We start from the raw sequence: 19,829 nt of genomic DNA, 5'->3' as shown, positions 1-19,829 counted from the left end.
GGGTTGTATCACATACTGGGATTAGATATGCAGCTCTGCTATGTCAGTGTAAAGCCCCCTTTAGATGTCTAACGCAGGGAAATCTGAATGAGGCATTACACTGACATAGCAGAGCGGTGTCAGTGCTCAGAGGACAGCAGTGCCATTGTTACACTGCCGTAATCTGAATACTGTGGTGACAGCCTGGTGTTGTACTACTAATCCCACGTCTCACCACTGGAAGAATTGCCCACTGTATACAGTACAGTCCTGGTCTCACCTATCAGAATAGGTCCATGGCAGTGAGAACAGCATGGTAGCCTAACAGTAGTACAGGTCTCAGCTCTTCGCTAGTCATCTCTGCTCATTGCATCCCAACATCTCCTGAACATTAACAAGTTAAAAAACCCAGCACATTTTATTTTGTGTAATAGTTGTTTATATATATTTAATATTAAAATCACAGTACATTCCCTTTAAAGTAGTTTATAACCCCCCTCCCTTAGAAAAAGCCAGTATAACTGCAGCTGACATCACAGAGAGCTGAGCATTGGCCTGGAATACATGTTTGGATAATAGCTGTCATTGGAGGCTGTTGGCATGTCCATTCCATTTTTTGTAGCAACATTATGATAGTCAGTGGTATAATTGGGATAATGGACGAGGTTATTAGGAGTCGTACAAACATCCATTTTACCGGAGTAGGTCTGAGCCTGTTCAGAAGACATCAGCTGGGTTATAGAAAATGGATGTCTACCAGGAAAAGGGTCATGTTTTAGATGAGGATCGTCTACCATTCCGAGGTAACCGTCATTAGGCAAACTTAGAGGATATAGGAGCTGTGAACTTGACCCACCTTGCTCAGAGTCAGAGCTTAGACATGCTGGAGAAGCTCCACTGGCTTGTGGAAGGTTTGCCAGCAATGACTCTCTATCACCACTGTTTGAGGCAGTTTTTGGAGACTCAGATGAAGAATTCTCATCGTAAGAAGTAGAAGGCTCGTTCAACCCTTGGGCACCTTCATCCGCAGCCCTGCTAGCATTTTTATCTTGGTCGGAAGACCCAGCTCTGGACCTGTCACATTTGAACCTCTTCTGCCGTCTCAAGTAGCATCCATTTTCAAACATATTTCCAGATTCTGGGTGGAGGGTCCAGTAAGAACCTTTTCCAGGTTTCTCCGGAGAACGTGGAACCTTAACGAAGCAGTCATTGAATGACAACGAGTGACGGATTGAGTTCTGCCAACGCTGTTGGTTCTGCCTGTAATAGGGGAAGAGGTCGATGATCCATTGGTAAATCTCATTCAGCGTCATCATCTTGTTTGGGGACTGCTGAATGGCCATTGTGATGAGCGATATATAAGAGTACGGGGGTTTGGCATGAGTGTAATTCCTTCGATAGGTTCGAGGATCTCTCGGAAAATCTGCCTCTCCTTGGCAGTATCCAAGTGGATAAGCAGAGGAAGACGTTGATGGTGGAGATGCCATTGCACCTCCCATATTATGTGGCAATGAACCAAGAGGGGTAAGGTTGCTTTGGATGCTGTTGACGGGTGCCGCCATGGTATTGTTCATGTAAGTCATGTTTGGCGTTACTGTGGAGGCATCACTTGACATAAAGGATGTAGATTGGAGGCCAGTAGTCATGTTGTGTAATCCGGAGTATACCTTAAATGAAAAAGCAATAGCATATAAAGTGAAAAAGTTCTGCTTCAATAATATAATCTTACGTGGTCTTCTAATTAGAAAAACAAGGATTGATAAGTGGGAAACAGTGGTCTAAACCGGTTTGATTCATATAATGTATCATACAATACAAGATCAACGACCCTAATATATAATGGCTTGGTTGAGGTGTCTACAAAGTCACAAATTCCCTGGTAAGGTGGGCTTCATCTTTCCTGCCAGCTACCTAATATACATAAAAGGATTAGACCCTTCAGTTCCCCCCTATTTCCTTCTCTCTGGCAATGGCATATCAAATGAACTTGCAGTTTCTAAGACAAAGTATTGGAATAACAATGGAGCTTTAATTACGTGCTAAATTACTGTCCTTTACCCTCAAAAACCTAGACATGGATGGCAAAGTCTTGTGTATTCCATGTCCCAACCATTTCCTACAGCTAATGGTTATCCAGACCAGTAAGGAAATTAGAAATATCACAGCTTGGGATTCGTAGGCATCGAATAACATTGCCACCATCTTCTCAGGAGTAAAAAAAACCATCAAGACTGAGGAATAAAACTAATACATGTCCTAACAGGAATATTCATGGTCAACTTCCATGGAAAATTAAGAACTTGGATTTACAACAGTTGCCTAAATATATTATAGTAATAGAGTCAATTTGCCATAAGATCCAGTCAAGACATCGCAGAGCGGTGAACTTAGATGGACCACTATTAGATGGAACAAGGGTTCCTAAGAGGCTTGTTCGCGACCATCAGGACATCTAGATTGGCTGGCAAACCTTGAAAGAAAAAAAAAAAAACAAAGAAAAAAAAAAAAACAAAAAAAAACCACACACCGTTGAGCCAACTTTAACAAAAAGTAGACAACCACATTTACCGGCATCAGGATGCCACCCCCGGAATGTTTAAAATTCCTTACTTATCTGTGGCCTTGCCGTTAATTCCTTCTTATAAGTTGTTCTGAGCAGCACATTGACATGTGCTGTCGAGGGCAATGATATTGTATGTGCATAGTACGAGCAAGTTAATTGTGGACATTAAACGATTACCATCTAGCTGGTATGAAGCTGATTGAGGGGGGGGGGGGGGGCTCAACCCTGCAAAAGACGTCTCAACTGCAAATGGGGCAAACTACATCCATTTATATAAATTAGAATTTAGCCCACAGGCAGCTTAGACACAGTCTCTTGCTGCATTTTAAATTCCATAATAACACTAATGACCCACTGAGTCAAACCAATCTACGCTGTTCATACAAATCAGAGTGAAGAGGGGGTTAATGCCGCGCATCAGCCAAAATGAAGATGTAGCATGTTGATGTTATAAACGTATTCTTTTATTCCATCGGTCTACGCGTTTCGAGGATACACCTCTTCTTCAGGACCAGTGCATCAACAAAGTTTGTTACACTATCAGCGCTCCTTATTTTTCAATCTACGCTGTTAAATGACCATCAGTATTGGTGTTCGTTTGCTGCAGGGGCGGGTATACCATTAGGGCAACCCAGGGGCCATCATCCAACTCCAAGTCTGGTGGAATTGTGTATTATGAGGAGATATTGGACTGCAATATTGCTCTTGCAAAGGGGCCATCTTCCGAAATGGTACACACACACACACACACACACACACACACACACACACACACACACACACACACACACACACACACAATGTTTGAACATGTGTACAGCAAGTCATTGTAAAAACAAAATGCATATGCTCACATGAGGTTTTGGTTTCTTAAGCCTTTTATGCAAGCAAAGTTGCAGAAAAAAAACAAACAAACAAAAAACAGTAGTGTGAACACACTCCAATACCCAAGACATTTAGATTTTGAACATTAATGATAAACCTGGCTCAACCACTGAAGGTAGGTGCTGATGGGGTAATAGTATGGCATATTAAAAGGGGAACCCCAGTTCTCAATGTAGAGTACAGGCAAGGTAATTACATTTAAATTCAGAAATTAATTTTGATATTCTGCAAAAAGTGCACCAAAAACATGGGGGGCAAAAACCTTGGTTTGATGCCCGGAAAAGTCCTGTGTAACAATGGTGGCAGTGGCAAATGCGGCCATTAAATACTCAATGTGTGCACATAACCTGTAACCCTTTTTAATAATCCTGCTCTTCAAAGACACATAAAGCAGACCATTAGGGTATGTGCGCACGTTGCTTTTTACCTGCTTTTTTGCTGCTTTTTCTTCTGCGCTGTTTAATGCCAAAATGGATGTGTTCTTCTATTCAAGCAAAGTCTATGGGAATTTGGGTTTCTTGTTCACACTATGTTGTTCAAAATGCTGCCTTTTTGAGGCAGAACTTTGGTCAAAAACTCAGCTTTGCAGTGCAAAACCCAAATGGCAAAAACAATTGACATGTTGCTTCTTTGAAAAGCTGAGTTTTTGACCAAAGTTCTGCCTCAAAAAGGCAGCATTTTGAACAACATAGTGTGAACAAGAAACCCAAATTCCCATAGACTTTGCTTGAATAGAAGAACACATCCATTTTGGCATTAAACAGCGCAGAAGAAAAAGCAGCAAAAAAGCAGGTAAAAAGCAACGTGCGCACATACTACCACAGAAAACTGACTGCAACTGCGAAGATCATACCACATGCACACGTTGAGTATTTGATGTTTTACCTCAGTATCAGTAAAACCTCATGCACACGCTAAGCATTTGGTATGGTTTTTTACCTCAGCATTAATGCCTCGTGCACACGCTAAGCATTTGGTAAGGTTTTTTACCTCAGCATTAATGCCTCGTGCACACGCTAAGCATTTGGTAAGGTTTTTTACCTCAGTATCTGCAAGGCCACATGTTCAGTATTTGTAACCAAAACCAGGAGGGGAACAGAGGAAAAAGTATTAGGCTATGTTCACACTGGGCTTTTTTGGTAAGTTTTTTTTTTTTTTTTTTACTGACCAAAACCTGATCTTGTGGCAGGAAACCTCCTTTGAGTCATCTGCATTTATGGTGCATTTTTGCTGCAGATTTGCTGCAAAATGGGTTGAAAAAAAAAAAAAAAAAAAAGCAAATATGCAGTAAAGAATTGACATGCTCATTCTTTAAAAACCTGACCAAAAAAAAAAAAAAAAAAGCAGGTATTTGTCAAAACAGTCAGGAAAAAAAAAAAAACAACTGATGCGTTTGTGTGTGCGTGCATCAGATTTCCGAAATCTCAGACTTTGCTGGGACTGTAAAAAGCAGCTGTTTATTAGCATGGATTTGCATAAAACCAAGGCAAATCTGCAGCTAAAAAAATGCAGCAAAAACTTACCAAAAAAAGCCCTGTGTGAACATAGCCTAAGGGTCTGTGCTTACAATGAGTTTTTATTGTGGGTTTTTTTATGCTGTGTATTTTCGCTGTGCCAATAATGCAGTGCTTTACAGAACAAGCAAAGTAGATGGGATTAATAGATCTCTTGGCCACTGTAAAAAATATATATATATATATATATATATATATATATATATATATATATATATATATATATATATATATATATATATATAATAAAAATTTACAGTGGCCAAGAGATAAAAAAAAAAAAAACAAAAAAAAAAAAACAAAAAAAAACACACCCCAGAAATTCTGCTGCATCAATAAAATATTGATGGTGGGAGCGTAGCCTGTGCACCATTTCCGCAAGTTTTTTGCCCTATTACGATGAGAGATCATGCGCTTTTGACATTGCAGATTTGTTTGCTAAATTAAGTTGTCACTAGCACTTCCGTCAAGCTTGCAATATAATTATATTAGTATGCATGTCGTAAAAAAAAAAAAAAAAAAAAAAAAAAAAAAAAAACTTCTTTAAGGGCTAATGTGCACGTTGCCTAATTGCATGCATTTTCGCTGCGTCTAGCACTGCAGCGTAAATGCATGCGTCCCCTGCACAATCTATGAAGATTGTGCATGAGACATGCATACGTGCCTTTATGAACGCAGCGATTTGGGTGCTAAAATTTTGACCCAAATCCGTGCGTTCATAAAATTTGTGCGCTTTGGATGCAGCTCCCACTCTGTCTATGGTGGGGGCAGCAGCCATAGCACATGAAATCAGCTTTTTTATACAAAAATACTGCATCCATTATGCAGTGATTTGAAGCGCACATGTGCGGTCAAGTCTCTGCAGAATAATCAGCAATTACGTGCGCATGAGCCCTTAGGGTACATGTACACGATCAGGATTAGTAGGCATTCTGGACGCAGCGTATTTTCGCTGCATCCTCCAGCACAGGAGAGTCAAGCATCTCCGCACGATAAATTGACATGCTGTAGATAGGGAACCTGCTCTGCAGATCAGTTGACAGCGTTAAAATGACGCACAATGGCCAGGATAGGTCTATTAATCCAATCCACTGCAGAACGCAGCAAAAATACTCTGGATCCAAAATGCTGCTAACACTGATCGTGTGCACGAACCCTAAATCGATAGTTATCGAAACGCGTCTGATTTCTTACTTGGATCTAAGGCTGAGACCGCACTTTGCGTTCACCTACTTGCATTTCTAAACGCACGTTTTTGGCTTAATTGATTTGACCAAAGTTGCCTTTTTCAGAATTTTAGCGCTGAAAACGCATGCGTATTTACCGCTTTTTTGATGCGTTTTCAGCGCTTTTTGCATGCTTTTTCACCTGCGTTTTGACAGATGTGTTTTCAACATCAAGACACTGCTAAATAAAGTTTAAACAGACAAACATAATGAAAAAAAAAAAAAAAAAAAATCATAGCTATTTTCATTATTTTTCCCATTAATATAGATATATTTCATTAAATTATAGCGGTAATATACATTTTATCGCTAAAATAGCAATAAATGCATATTTCTTAAATTTAATTGTCGGATTATGTGTGTAAAGGGACATATCAAATCATTATGTTGATGTCCAAAACGCATGTTTTTTGCACTGAAAAAGCAGGTAAAACGCAGGAGTTTGAAGGAATCTTGGTTTTTGCCATTTCTCGGTGACTTCAATGTTACCAAAATGCACCCAAAATGGCAAAAACAAACTGACATGCTCCTTCTTTGAACGCGTGGTTTTTGCCACAAAATATGCAAATTAAACGCAGCGTTTAGAAACGCTAAGTGCGATCTAGAAATCCCCATTTTCCATAGACTTTGCTGTGAAATCAAAACGCATGCCTTTTGGCATAAAAAAGGTGCTTCTCAAAACGGACCTAAAAAGCACCTAAAACGCAGGTGGAAACGCAAAGTGCGGTCTCAGCCTAATACAAGTCTATGAGGTCAAGTAGAAATATAAAATTCAGCGTGCTCACAAGATATTGACATGTAAAAAAAAATAAATAAAATGCACAAATATAAAAACTCCCCACAAGAAGTCAGTTTACACAGCAAAGAGAAAAGGAGAAAAAAATAAAAAATAAAAAAATCCAAACCCACCACCACCACCACTACCTCACCCACTCCGCTTTACTTATTGCGTAATGAAAATTTGTAGCCTCAAATAACTCATTGTGAGAGCGTCTTAACCGAAGATGTCCATTTTGGGAGTTTCTTTCTGAAGGTGCTTTACCTCATTCTCAGAGTACATAGGATTCCAATCCATCTGGTCCGTCATCTCCAGTTTGACTCTGTTGAGCATGGTCTGATTTCGGCCTGCCCTGCCTCCCTAGAAAACTTTGACTCTTCCCCAATCCACAAGTGTGTCTCCTAGTGTGGAATCCAAGTGTTTGTCCTGGTGAAACAATCCTCTGAGATATTTAAATATGTACCCAACTGGTCATTTAAATAGGCCTGTCCTTCTAGAAAATCTCCACCCTTTTCCCTCAATCCTAGTATGACCTCTACACCGGCTACCTGTGGAGCTAAATCACTTCAAAACAAAGGAAGTCAGTGGTCAGGGGGACTCCTTTCATTCACACATACCTCCTTCCCATCTCTTTTTCAATCACTGGTCTGTCTCATCAAAATGCTAATAGGATGAAGTAGTTCTCCATGCCTACAGATGTAGGGTGAGGGTGGTATATCCATTCCAGAACCTCTTCCTGTCTCAATTTCAAGAGAGCTATAGTGTGTGAATCCTTATTTAACTGAAACTTCACCTGACCACCATGAAGTGAAAGGGATTGACTCCCTATCCTCCAAAAGAAGTCATACAGAGCACCTCCTCCGAACACCATATCTCCATCCATGGTTACCACACTCAATCATGATCTGATATAATATTATAAAATTCACCTTAAAACCTCCTCTCCTTCCCCCAACCACATTAGATGGTTGTCGGCTGATTGATGCTTCGGTTGACCATTCACAACTGTTTTTGCCATCTCCTTCTTACACCTGAGCGCGTGTTCATCTTGTGACCTTCGTGACAAAGTCGTTGACAGACATCTGTGCCGGCGGTTTATTTCTGGTGACAAAAAAGTGATTGGCAGACCAAAATCGGACATGTCCGATCAACATCTTCCTCAATAATCACTTCACCAGCACCGCACACACTTTGGAGTGTCGGCTGAACCCATTGGTATCAATGAGCTTGACCGACATTAATCAAATGTGTATGGGAGGGGTGCTTTAAGGCAAATCTAAGGTCTGGAACAAGAGTTTTGAAGAACAGTAGTGCATGTTCGGGTGCTCAGTACTCAAAACTAGTGATGAGTGGGCACTACCATGCTCGGGTGCTCGGTACTGGTAACTAGTGATGAGCAAGCACTACCATGCTCGGGTGCTCGGTACTCAAAACTAGCGTTGAGTGGGCACTACCATGCGCGGGTGCTCGGTACTCGTAACTAGTGATGAGCGAGCACTACGATGCTCAAGTGCTCAGTAATCATAGCTAGTGATGAGTGGGCACTACCATGCTCGGGTGCTCGGTACTCGTAACTAGTGATGAGCGAGCACTACGATGCTCAAGTGCTCAGTAATCATAGCTAGTGATGAGTGGGCACTACCATGCTCGGGTGCTCGGTACTCGTAACTAGTGATGAGCGAGCACTACGATGCTCAAGTGCTCAGTAATCATAGCTAGCGATGAGTGGGCACTACCATGCTCGGGTGCTCGGTACTCGTAACTAGTGATGAGCGAGCACTACGATGCTCGGGTGCTCAGTAATCATAGTTAGTGATGAGCGGGCACTACCATGCTCAGGTGCTCGGTACTCGTAATGAGCAGTTTGCCACTCGGACGAGCTTGACTCAAGTACTGAGTATAATTGAATACAATGGAAACTTGAGCATTTTTCTGGAAGATCTTTCCAAAAAAATGCTCGAGTCCCCATTGACTTGCATCATACTCGGTACACAAGTTGCTTATCCTCCCAAAAAGCAGACTCCCCTTCCCAGGAGAATCATACTTACCAGACCACGGACGTCTGCGTTGCTCCCAGGTCCTCTTGCGATCTTCGGCGGGTGCTCCTAGCGGGTATGATCTTGTGCAGTCCTCCCCTGCTTCTGGCCGACACACATACATAAGATCGTACACACAAACAATCACTCATACACATCAGATCACACATACGCATACATCAGATTGTTCACACAATTAGCAAAAGCTATAAGATTTCAGAAATCTCATGCACACATTTTTTTTCTCCAGCAGGATTTTTTAAATCTGCAGCATTCCCATTCTTTCAGCTTTTTGCTGAATTTTTATTATCAATAGAAAGCAATAAAATAGTGAAAATATGCTACAACAACATTTTTTCTAGGCATTTTTAAAACATTTTTGAGGAATAAAACTAGCTTTACTCAACGTACTGTAGACAAAGCACATGTAATCCACACCCAATAAAAATTGCTACAAAATGAAAAACAAGAAGTAAAAAATGAAGCAAAAACGGTAAAAAATGGGCGTTTTGAACATTTTTACTGACAAGAGAGAGGATTTTAGCTGCACAAAAAAAAAAAAAACAATAGAAAAAACGCTGCAATATAAAAATAGCCCAAACCAATCAGAAGCCAACCTCTTTTAGGGAAGAGTTTTTGGAGAAATATTTTTTTCCCTGAATAGTTTGGGGAGATTTTTTTTGTAGACAGTTTCTAGTTTCTTTGTTATATATATATATATATATATATATTTTTTTTTTTTTATTTATTTAATTTTCTCACTTACACAGTTTGCAGTAGATTCCAACAAGATCCAGGGGTTTTTTTTTCAATAGACTTTAAAAATAAAAAAAAAAAAAAACCCTTCATGAAAGAAAATGATCCAAAAAGTTGATATAAACAGCAAAGTGGATTTCCAATAAAGTAGGAAGAGTTTTCCAAGCGGTTTGGTAGGTTTTAGAGTGGATCCACTTAAAAAATCTGCTGCTCCTAAAACATCTCCAAATGAATATAGCTTTATGCTTCAGATTGAGAAATTGACCTGATGTCAATGCATCATTCCCCGCCACCATCGGCGGCCCAGTGATGTGATTGTGACGCCACTGGATTAGTCAGGGCGTCACAGGGTACTGCACACTCTTTATCTCTTAGTGCAGGACTCAACCCCCCATGGTTCTGGGTTCCCAACCTATGGTACTGCCTTCATCCACATCCAAATCCCAACCACACCTCACACCACACCCTGTCAGACACACCAGTGGGCTGCTGGGCTGGAATAGGGCCGCCCACCTAGGGGTCAGGCAGGGAGGTGGGAGGGAAGTAGGACAGAACAGAGTTAGCCCTTGAGTAGTGAGGAGCTGGGGAGTGTGTGGCTCCCTGGGAATTACAGATTGGGTCGCAGACAGTGGTCTGGGCTGGAGGAGTCGGAGACCGAGTCGAAGGGTATTGAGGCTGGGTGCCTGGACCCGGTCTTGGAGGACGGGAGGCATTTGAGTCTAATAACCGGTCCGTGACCGAAAGCATGGCGGGGTACTGAACCCTAGGTCAGAGAGTAGCTTCAGGCAACCCGGCAATTAACCTGCGGAGGATAGTGACTTTATGGACTGTCCCCAAGAAGCTCAGAGATCAGGGGCACTAGCGCAACGAAGGGGATAGGGCTTTCCAACCCAAGCAGCCCACAGAAATCCCACGCATGATCCCTTGAGAGCACAGCTCCACTACAAAAAAGTAGAGAGTGGGGTTCGGACAGCTTTATGCCAATGGGTCACAAGAACACTTCTAATATGTGCACAGAGGCAGGCTCTGGACCACCCGGCAGTACTATAAGGGACGGATTCCCGGACGACCTCCCGTAAGAGGGCAGCGGCACTCAGAGACTTGGTTTACCTTGTTGTCAGAGTCTGCTTTGCGGTCGCATCATCACCAACACTGTCTGAGTGAGTACATGGTACTCCCCTGCTTCCAATTTGCACCACGCTCCCCACCAACACCACCATCCAGAGTCCCGGGGCCTCCCCTACCCGTGGAAGGAAACGTCATCTGGCTGTTCCCACTCCATCTCTCCTGGGTACTCCCATCGGCAGCGGCGGTACTCCCCTTACCGCGAACCACGGGTGGCGTCACAAACTCTTATCCCCTGTAAATACCCCCCATTTACATTCGACTGGCCGTGAGACCCCGGGTCCAGAGACCCTCGAGCCACAGCAGACCCCAGATCCGAGCGGTTCGACCGCTGCAGGGGCTGCACAAGATCGCAGGGCACCATTGTGTTATGATAGCTAGGGTCAGCTGATGACCCTGTGACGCCCTGGACCCCCAGGGGGTCACAGTACACTGACACCACACACACACCCCCTCTCCTGGGTAGGTGACATCAGTCAATCAAATCCTTGTTGCCACCCTCCAGACTTGATGTCCACACCAGGTGGGACGGAGCCATGCGGTTGACTCCACCAGCCGAGGAGTTCACAGGCCTGGAGACGGGAAAAGACAGTAGATTGTAGTGGACAGTGAAAGTGAGAGGAGTGAAAACTGTTGGTGTCTGGGTTGGAGTCCAGGCACGTTCAGCAAGATCGGCTGATGGTGGTGGCCGTCTGCAGGAGTTGGTGTAGGTCAGCGGAACCGTAGGACCGGGGTCGGGCGGTGGCCCGCCGGTACCGAACCGGGGAGCAGATTCAAGCCAAGCACCAAGGCAGGGTACTCAGACCCTGACCAGGCTAGGAGCCGCCGAAAAGGTCAAATTCTTTGATTGCGGTCTGGACCTAAGGGGTTCATTACCAACAAAGTCCCGTCAGAAGGCAACAGTCCAACCCGTCCGGATAAGCGCCACCGCCAAGGGCCAGCGCCTGCGGGCAAACGTGCTCTTCCGACACGTACACGACGGGGAGCGGACTACCCGTGGGAAGCTATAGGAGTCAAGCACACTTACACAGGTGCAGGAAAACGACAGCCACCATCAACCCGTCTGGGGAGAGTGAGAACACCGCAGCTCGCTGTGGGCCCCGTCCATCCAGCTGTTTGGTTTACCAGAGACTCTGTCCTTCTGTGTCTGAGTACAATAGTGCCATCCGGCACCGCGCTGCACCGCACTGTTGCACCTGCGCCCACGCTGCCTCCCTGCATTGGGACCTGCACCTATATCTCCTCCCTACTCCCCAACCGGGGCCCCGGGACCAACAGCCCCTACCCACGGAGGGGTCAACACCTTAGCTGCTCTCCGCCATCGCTCCCGGGATTCCCTGTCACCAGCAGCGGTGGTGCCCATCATCACCACAACCCGTGGGTGGCGTCTCGACCGACATCCCCAAATACCCACCACAAACCTCCCCTTTTCACTCGTGGGCGAGGAGGCGCTGCTCGAGCCCCGGGTCCAGCCCCGTGCTCGAGCCACCGAGGAGCAGAAGCACCAGACCCGAGCGCCAGCGATTCCCAGGCGAGCGGCGTTCCCACCCCTCCGCCCGCGACAACCCCATGCCTGTCATGACGTAGTTCCTGTGAACGCCGCCTGCGAGCGACATTCATAGGAGATCATGATTTCTGCTGTACAGAGCGATGCTGATGCTGATTCCCTGCTCTGTACATCACAGGTGATCAGATGATCACAGCATCATGTCCCCTACGGGAACTAGTAAAAAAAAAAGTGAAAAAAAAGTATGAAAAAGTAAAAAAAAAACCATAAAAGTTCAAATCACCCCCCTTTTACCCCATTGAAAATTAAATAAAAAAAAAATACATATTTGGTACCTCCGAGTTCATATATGCTCGATATATCAAAATATATAATAAATTACTCTGATCAATAAACAGCGTAACAAAAAAAATTCAAAAAGCCATAATTACGTTTTTTCAAATTGCTTTTCAAATTTTTTATTTTTTCACCGATTAAATAAAAAAACATGTTTGGTATCTACAAATTTGTACTGACCTGGAGAATCACAATGCCAGGTCAGATTTACCATATAGTGAACATGATAAATAAAAAAACCCAAAAACTATTGTGAAATTGCACTTTTATTTTGCAATTTCACCTCCCTTTGAATTTTTTTCTGTTTTCCAGTACACTATACACTAAAATTAATAGTTTCATTCAAAAGTACAACTAGTCTCTCAATAAATAAGCCCTTATATGTCTATGCTGATGGAAAAAGGGGAGGAAAAAATGAAAACAGGAAATTGCTGGGTGGAGAAGGAGTTAAAGGGAATCTGTCACCAGATTTTTCATTATTAAACTAAAAGTGTCACCTTCTGCAGCTCCTGGTCTTCATTCTATGAAGGTGCACCTTGTTCCCTGACTCCCCTTACAGACCCCAAAAATAACTTCATAAAACATGACTGTTTGGTATGCTAATTACCTGTGGGGCTCAGATGGGCGGGCTCATTTTCTGCTCCTGTCCCCCCTCCTGCCGCTGATCGCCGTCCTCCTTTCTTGATTGACGTGATGATGCCTCCATCATCATCCTCGTTGCTTTTTCAAATCTCGCGCCTGTGCAATTATGTCCGCTCGTGCAGGCGTAGTTCGCTCTGCCATATCCCGGGCAGAGCAAAAAACATAGCTGCCCTCGCGCGCGACAGTGAGCTAAATGCACAGGCGCGACATTATGGCCAGGTACGAGGATGACGCTGGTGAGGTCATGCACAGCGCCGACCATAATCCTCTCCCTTTCGCCCCCTCTCTCCCTCCTCTCCCTTCCCCCCTCTCCCCCTATCTCTCCCCCTCTCTCTCCCCCTCTCTCCCTTCCCTCACTCCCCTCTCTCTCCTCCCTCTCTCTTCCCTATCCCCCCTCTCCCTTCCCTATCCCCCCTCTCCCTTTCTTCCCCCCTCCTCTCCCTTCCCTCTCCCCCTCTCCCTTCCACCCCCCTCTCCCCCTCTCCCTTCCACCCCCCATCTCCCTTTACTCTACCCTTCTCTTTTCCCTCTCCCCCTCTCCCTTCCCTCTCTCCCCCTCTTTCTTCCCTCTCTCCCCCCTCTTCTTTCCCTCTCTCCCCCTCCTCTTCTTTCCCTCCCCCCATCCCTTCCCTACCTTCTCCCTTCCCTCCCCCTTCTCTCTCTCCCCTCTCCCGTCCCTCTCTCCCCCCCTTTTCTTTTCCCCTCTCTTCTCCCTCTCCCTGCCCTCTCTTCCCCCCTTTTCCTTCCCTCTCTTCCCCCTTCCTTCCCTCTCTCCCCCCTCTTCCTTCCTTCCCTCCCCCTTCCTTCCCTCTCTCCCCCTCTCCCGTCCCTCTCTCCCCCTTCCTTCCCTCTCTCCCCCCTTCCTTCCCTCTCTCCCCTCTTCCTTCCCTCTCTCCCCCCCTCTTCCCCCCTCTTCCCCCCTCTTCCCCCTCTTTCTTCCCTCTCTCCCCCCTCTTTCTTCCCTCTTTCCCCCCCTCTTCCTTCCCTCTTTCCCCCCTCTTCCTTCCCTCCCTCCCCCCCTCTTCCTTCCCTCACTCCCTCCTCTTCCTTCCCTCTCTCCCTCCTCTTCTTTCCCTCTCTTTCTCCTCTTCCTTCCCCCTCTCCCCCCTCTCTTCCTTCCCTCCCTCTCCCCCTCTCTTCCTTCCCTCCCTCCCCCTCTTCCTTCCCTCTCTCCCCCATCTTCCTTCCCTCTCTCCCCCATCTTCCTTCCCTCTCTCCCTCCTCTTCCTTCCCTCTCCCCCCCTCTTCCTTCCCTCTCTCCCCCATCTTCCTTCCCTCTCTCCCCCCCTCTTCCTTCCCTCTCCCCCCCTCTTCCTTCCCTCTCTCCCTCCCTCTTCCTTCCCTCTCTCTCTCTTTCTGTATCTCTCCTTTTTTACCCTTTATCCCTAACCTAACTTTATTAATAAACACATTTTCTTTTATTTGTGTCCAAAAAAAATGCATCAAAAACTGCACAAAAAAGGGATCCGGTTTTTGATGCAGTTTTTTTTTTGACACAACACAATGGTGAAATCTGGGATTCTTGGATTAGCATATAGGGGAGGAGCCAGTGCTGAGGGTGAAAAATGGTTTCTGTGGGAACATCAGCAGAGCCACATGACGTGGGTGTCCTGGAGAGAAAGAGACCGTTACATAGGATAGTGTGACCAAGGAAAAGTGGGAACAACTCAGAAAGGGAAGGTGACCGTGACATGGAGTGATGGAGTTGGGTAAGCACACTGACCAAAGGAACGAGTGACAGAGAGAGATGGGTCCTGGTGCAAGACAGAGAGGACAAGGAATGAAGTTTATGTAAAGTAAATGTCATGTCTTTTTTATGAATTTTTTTCTCACCCTTAATGAACTGTGCACCATCTGGTCTTGGCCGGCCAAAACCTTCGGCAATGTGCGGTTTGCAAAGGCGTATTGCCTCCGGAGTGCAACACCTACACACCCAGCCATGACCTCCATTTTCATGCAGCGTGCTTGGGTGCGGCAGACGATTATCTCGCTCACGCCACGTTACAAAAAAAACACTGACAGAATTGACATGATGCAGATTTAAAAAACCACCATATAGTTTCATTCAGTCCACAAATATTAGATGTACGACACCAGCCTGGACGCTTTTGTATACAGTGCTATGCAGAAGTTTGAGCACCACTGGTCAAAATTACTGTTATTGTGAACAGTTAATCAAGTTGAAAATGAAATGATCTCTAAAAGGCATAAAGTTAAAGATGACACATTTCCTTTATATTTTAGGTAAGAACAAAAAAAATATTTTCATCTTTAACATTTTAAAAACTACAAAAATGAAAATGGGCCAATGCAAAAGTTTGAACACCCTTGGAGATTTGTGGGCTCAGATAACTTTGACTATCATTTCAGACCTTAATTAGCCTGTTAGGTTTGTGGCTTGTTCACTATCATAGTTAGGAAAGGGCACGTGATGCAAATTTCACAGCTTTATAAAAACCCAGCTTCCTCTAACCTTGTGCAAATAAAACAACAGCCATGGGTTTTTCAAAGCAGCTGCCTAGCACTCTGAAAATCAAAATGGTGAAGGCCCACAAAGCAGAAGAGAGCTAGAAGACTATAGCAAAGCGTTTTCAAGTTGCATTTTCTCAGTTCAAAAGTAATTCAGAAATGGCACTGATTTGAAATGAAACCTCTACAACAGAATTCAAGTGCAGATTGTAACGTTTAATTTGAAGGTTTGAACAAAGATATCTGATAGAAATTGTAGGAATTGTACACATTTCTTTACAAACACTCCACATTTTAGGAGGTCAAAAGTAATTGGACAAGGGACTCTAAGGGCTGCAAGTAACTCTGAAGGCGTCTCCCTCGTTAACCTGTAATCAATGAAGTAGTTAAAAGGTCTGGGGTTGATTACAGGTATGTGGTTTTGCATTTGGAAGCTGTTGCTGTGACCAGACAACATGCGGTCTAAGGAACTCTCAATTGAGGTGAAGCAGAACATCCTGAGGCTGAAAAAAAAAAGAAAAAATCCATCAGAGAGATAGCAGACATGCTTGGAGTAGAAAAATCAACAGTCGGGTACATTCTGAGAAAAAAGGAATTGACTGGTGAGCTTGGGAACTCAAAAAGGCCTGGGCGTCCACGGATGACAACAGTGGTGGATGATCGCCGCATACTTTCTTTGGTGAAGAAGAACCCGTTCACAACATCAACTGAAGTCCAGAACACTCTCAGTGAAGTAGGTGTATCTGTCTCTAAGTCAACAGTAAAGAGAAGACTCCATGAAAGTAAATACAAAGGGTTCACATCTAGATGCAAACCATTCATCAATTCCAAAAATAGACAGGCCAGAGTTACATTTGCTGAAAAACACCTCATGAAGCCAGCTCAGTTCTGGAAAAGTATTCTATGGACAGATGAGACAAAGATCAACCTGTACCAGAATGATGGGAAGAAAAAAGTTTGGAGAAGAAAGGGAACGGCACATGATCCAAGGCACACCACATCCTCTGTAAAACATGGTGCAGGCAACGTGATGGCATGGGCATGCATGGCTTTCAATGGCACTGGGTCACTTGTGTTTATTGATGACATAACAGCAGACAAGAGTAGCCGGATGAATTCTGAAGTGTACCGGGATATACTTTCAGCCCAGATTCAGCCAAATGCCGCAAAGTTGATCGGACGGCGCTTCATAGTACAGATGGACAATGACCCCAAGCATACAGCCAAAGCTACCCAGGAGTTCATGAGTGCGAAAAAGTGGAACATTCTGCAATGGCCAAGTCAATCACCAGATCTTAACCCAATTGAGCATGCATTTCACTTGCTCAAATCCAGACTTAAGACGGAAAGGCCCACAAACAAGCAAGACCTGAAGGCTGCAGCTGTAAAGGCCTGGCAAAGCATTAAGAAGGAGGAAACCCAGCGTTTGGTGATGTCCATGGGTTCCAGACTTAAGGCAGTGATTGCCTCCAAAGGATTCGCAACAAAATATTGAAAATAAAAATATTTTGTTTGGGTTTGGTTTATTTGTCCAATTACTTTTGACCTCCTAAAATGTGGAGTGTTTGTAAAGAAATGTGTACAATTCCTACAATTTCTATCAGATATTTTTGTTCAAACCTTCAAATTAAACGTTACAATCTGCACTTGAATTCTGTTGTAGAGGTTTCATTTCAAATCCAATGTGGTGGCATGCAGAGCCCAACTCGCGAAAATTGTGTCACTGTCCAAATATTTCTGGACCTAACTGTATACATACATACAGTGGCATGCAAAAATTTGAGCACCCCTGGTCAAGTTTACTGATATTCTGAACAATTAAGCAAGTTGAAGATGAAATTATCTGTAAAAGCCATACAGTTAAGGATAACACATATCCTCTGCATTTTAGACAAAAAAAAAAATATATATATTTTTTACATTTTTAAATTCACAACAAAAAATAAAGTTGGCCAATGCAAAATATTGGGTACCCTGCATGGTTAGTACCCTGCAGCACCCCCTTTGGCAAGTATCAAAGCTTGTAAATGTTTTTTGTAGCCAGCCAAGAGTCTTTCAATTCTTGTTTGAGGAATTTTCATGCTTTCTTCCTTGGAAATGTCTTATTGTTCTGTAAGATTCCTGGGTCCTCCTGCATGCACTGCTTTTTTGTGGTCTAGCCACAGATTTTCAATGATGTTCAGATCAGGGGACTGTGAGGGCCATTGTAAAACCTTCAGCTTGTACCTTTTGACATAGGCTAATGTGGATTTTGAATTGTGTTTAGGATCCTTATCCATTTGTAGAAGTCATCCTCTTTTCAACTTCAGCTTTTTTACAGATGGTGTTATGTTTGCTTGAAGAATTTGTTAAACTTTAATTGAATCCATTCTTCTCTCTACCCGTGAAATGTTCCCAGTGCCATTGGATAGAACACAACCCAAAGCATGATTAATCCACCTCCCTGCTTAATGGTTGGCGAGATATTCTTGTCATGACATTCTGTCTCCTTTTTTCCCCAAACATTTGGTTTGATCATTGTGGCCAAGGAGTTCTATTTTAACCTCATCAGTTAACACGACTTGTTTCCAAAATACATCAGTCTTGTTTAGATGTTATTTTGCATACTTCTGATGCTAAATTTTATGGTTAGGACGCAGGAGAGGTTTTCTTCAGATAACTCTTCCATGAAGGCCATTTTTCTGTAGTTGTCTCTGAACAGTAGACCAATGTACCACAACTCCAGAGTCGGCTAAATCTTCCTGAAGGACTTTTGCAGTGAAGTGAAGATTCTGATTTGCCTCTCTAGCAATCCTACAAGCAGCTCTCACAGAGATTTTGCTTGGTTTTCCAGACCTTATCCTGACCTCCACTGTTTCTGTAAGTGCCATTTCTGAATTACTTTTGAACTGAGAAAACTGAGAAGGCTGCGGCTGTAAAGGCCTGGCAAAGCATTAAGAAGGAGGAAACCCAGCGTTTGGTGATGTCCATGGGTTCCAGACTTAAGGCAGTGATTGCCTCCAAAGGATTCGCAACAAAATATTGAAAATAAAAATATTTTGTTTGGGTTTGGTTTATTTGTCCAATTACTTTTGACCTCCTAAAATGTGGAGTGTTTGTAAAGAAATGTGACAATTCCTACAATTTCTATCAGATATTTTTGTTCAAACCTTCAAATTAAACGTTACAATCTGCACTTGAATTCTGTTGTAGAGGTTTCATTTCAAATCCAATGTGGTGGCATGCAGAGCCCAACTCGCGAAAATTGTGTCACTGTCCAAATATTTCTGGACCTAACTGTATATTTCTGAGTGTATGTGTGTATCTCCGTCGCAATTACCATCACAAAATTTTGCACAGGCACCTTATTTGACTCAGGGAATGTCATAGACCATGTTTTGAGGGTACATTTTAACCCCACGCTTTAGTTATTCACTAAACAAATGCTTACTTATGGTATGGATGTGTGAGGTAATACTGGCTGCTTTGACAGTTTGCCTGGATATTTATCAGGTGGCCTATAGCAACCAATCACAGCTGTGCTTCTATTTTGCTACAGGTCATTAATAGGAGTTCTGATTGGTTGCTATAGGCAATGAAGAACAGTTTTAGTATAAGGGTACGTGTACACATGAGCGTATGAATCGGACAAGTGAAAGGCACTCAGACCAATGTTAGACAATGAGGGAGAGCAGTTGGTCAGCTGTTTAATTGTCCAAATTCTGGATGAAAGAAAAATCGCAGCATGCTGCGATTGTCAGCGAGAGCCGTATCACTCGCACCCATACAAGTCTATGGGTGCGAGTGAAACATCGGACTGCACTCGGATGTCATCTGAGTGCAGTGCAATATACCCACAGGCTGACAATGGAGATGGGGAGATTAGTTCCTCCCTCTTCTTCGCAGCTGTCATCTGATCGCAAGCTCATGCTCAGCGGGAGCCAGGGGTTATTAGCATATTGCATCGGAAGCCATACACTAGTGTCACTCCAGCCTAAAGGGTACTTTACACGCTGCGAGATCGCTAACGATTT

At 43.8% G+C, this 19,829-nt stretch overlaps 1 protein-coding gene across 1 annotated transcript; it reads right to left on the bottom strand.

Annotated features, from left to right (window-relative positions):
• Nucleotides 1–422: 422 nt before the first annotated feature.
• On the bottom strand, nucleotides 423–19,304 carry LOC142254538 (forkhead box protein A4-A-like). Its single transcript, XM_075325639.1, has 2 exons — nucleotides 19,247–19,304; nucleotides 423–1,646 (listed from the first exon to the last, which is right to left on the bottom strand). The coding sequence occupies exon 2, from the start codon at nucleotides 1,623–1,625 to the stop codon at nucleotides 513–515; it is 1,113 nt and encodes a 370-aa protein (XP_075181754.1). The 5' UTR covers nucleotides 1,626–1,646; nucleotides 19,247–19,304; the 3' UTR covers nucleotides 423–512.
• Between the last annotated feature and the right edge of the window lie 525 nt (nucleotides 19,305–19,829).

This window comes from Anomaloglossus baeobatrachus, chromosome 10 (assembly GCF_048569485.1).
Source record: "Anomaloglossus baeobatrachus isolate aAnoBae1 chromosome 10, aAnoBae1.hap1, whole genome shotgun sequence".
NCBI lineage: Eukaryota > Metazoa > Chordata > Amphibia > Anura > Aromobatidae > Anomaloglossus > Anomaloglossus baeobatrachus.
Note: the sequence above shows the minus strand (reverse complement) of the source record. Positions and strands in the feature narration are given on the sequence as shown.

Excerpts from the sequence above, each read along its gene's own strand:
- LOC142254538 (XM_075325639.1), bottom strand. The coding sequence starts at position 1,625 with ATGACTACTGGCCTCCAATCTACATCCTTTATGTCAAGTGATGCCTCC.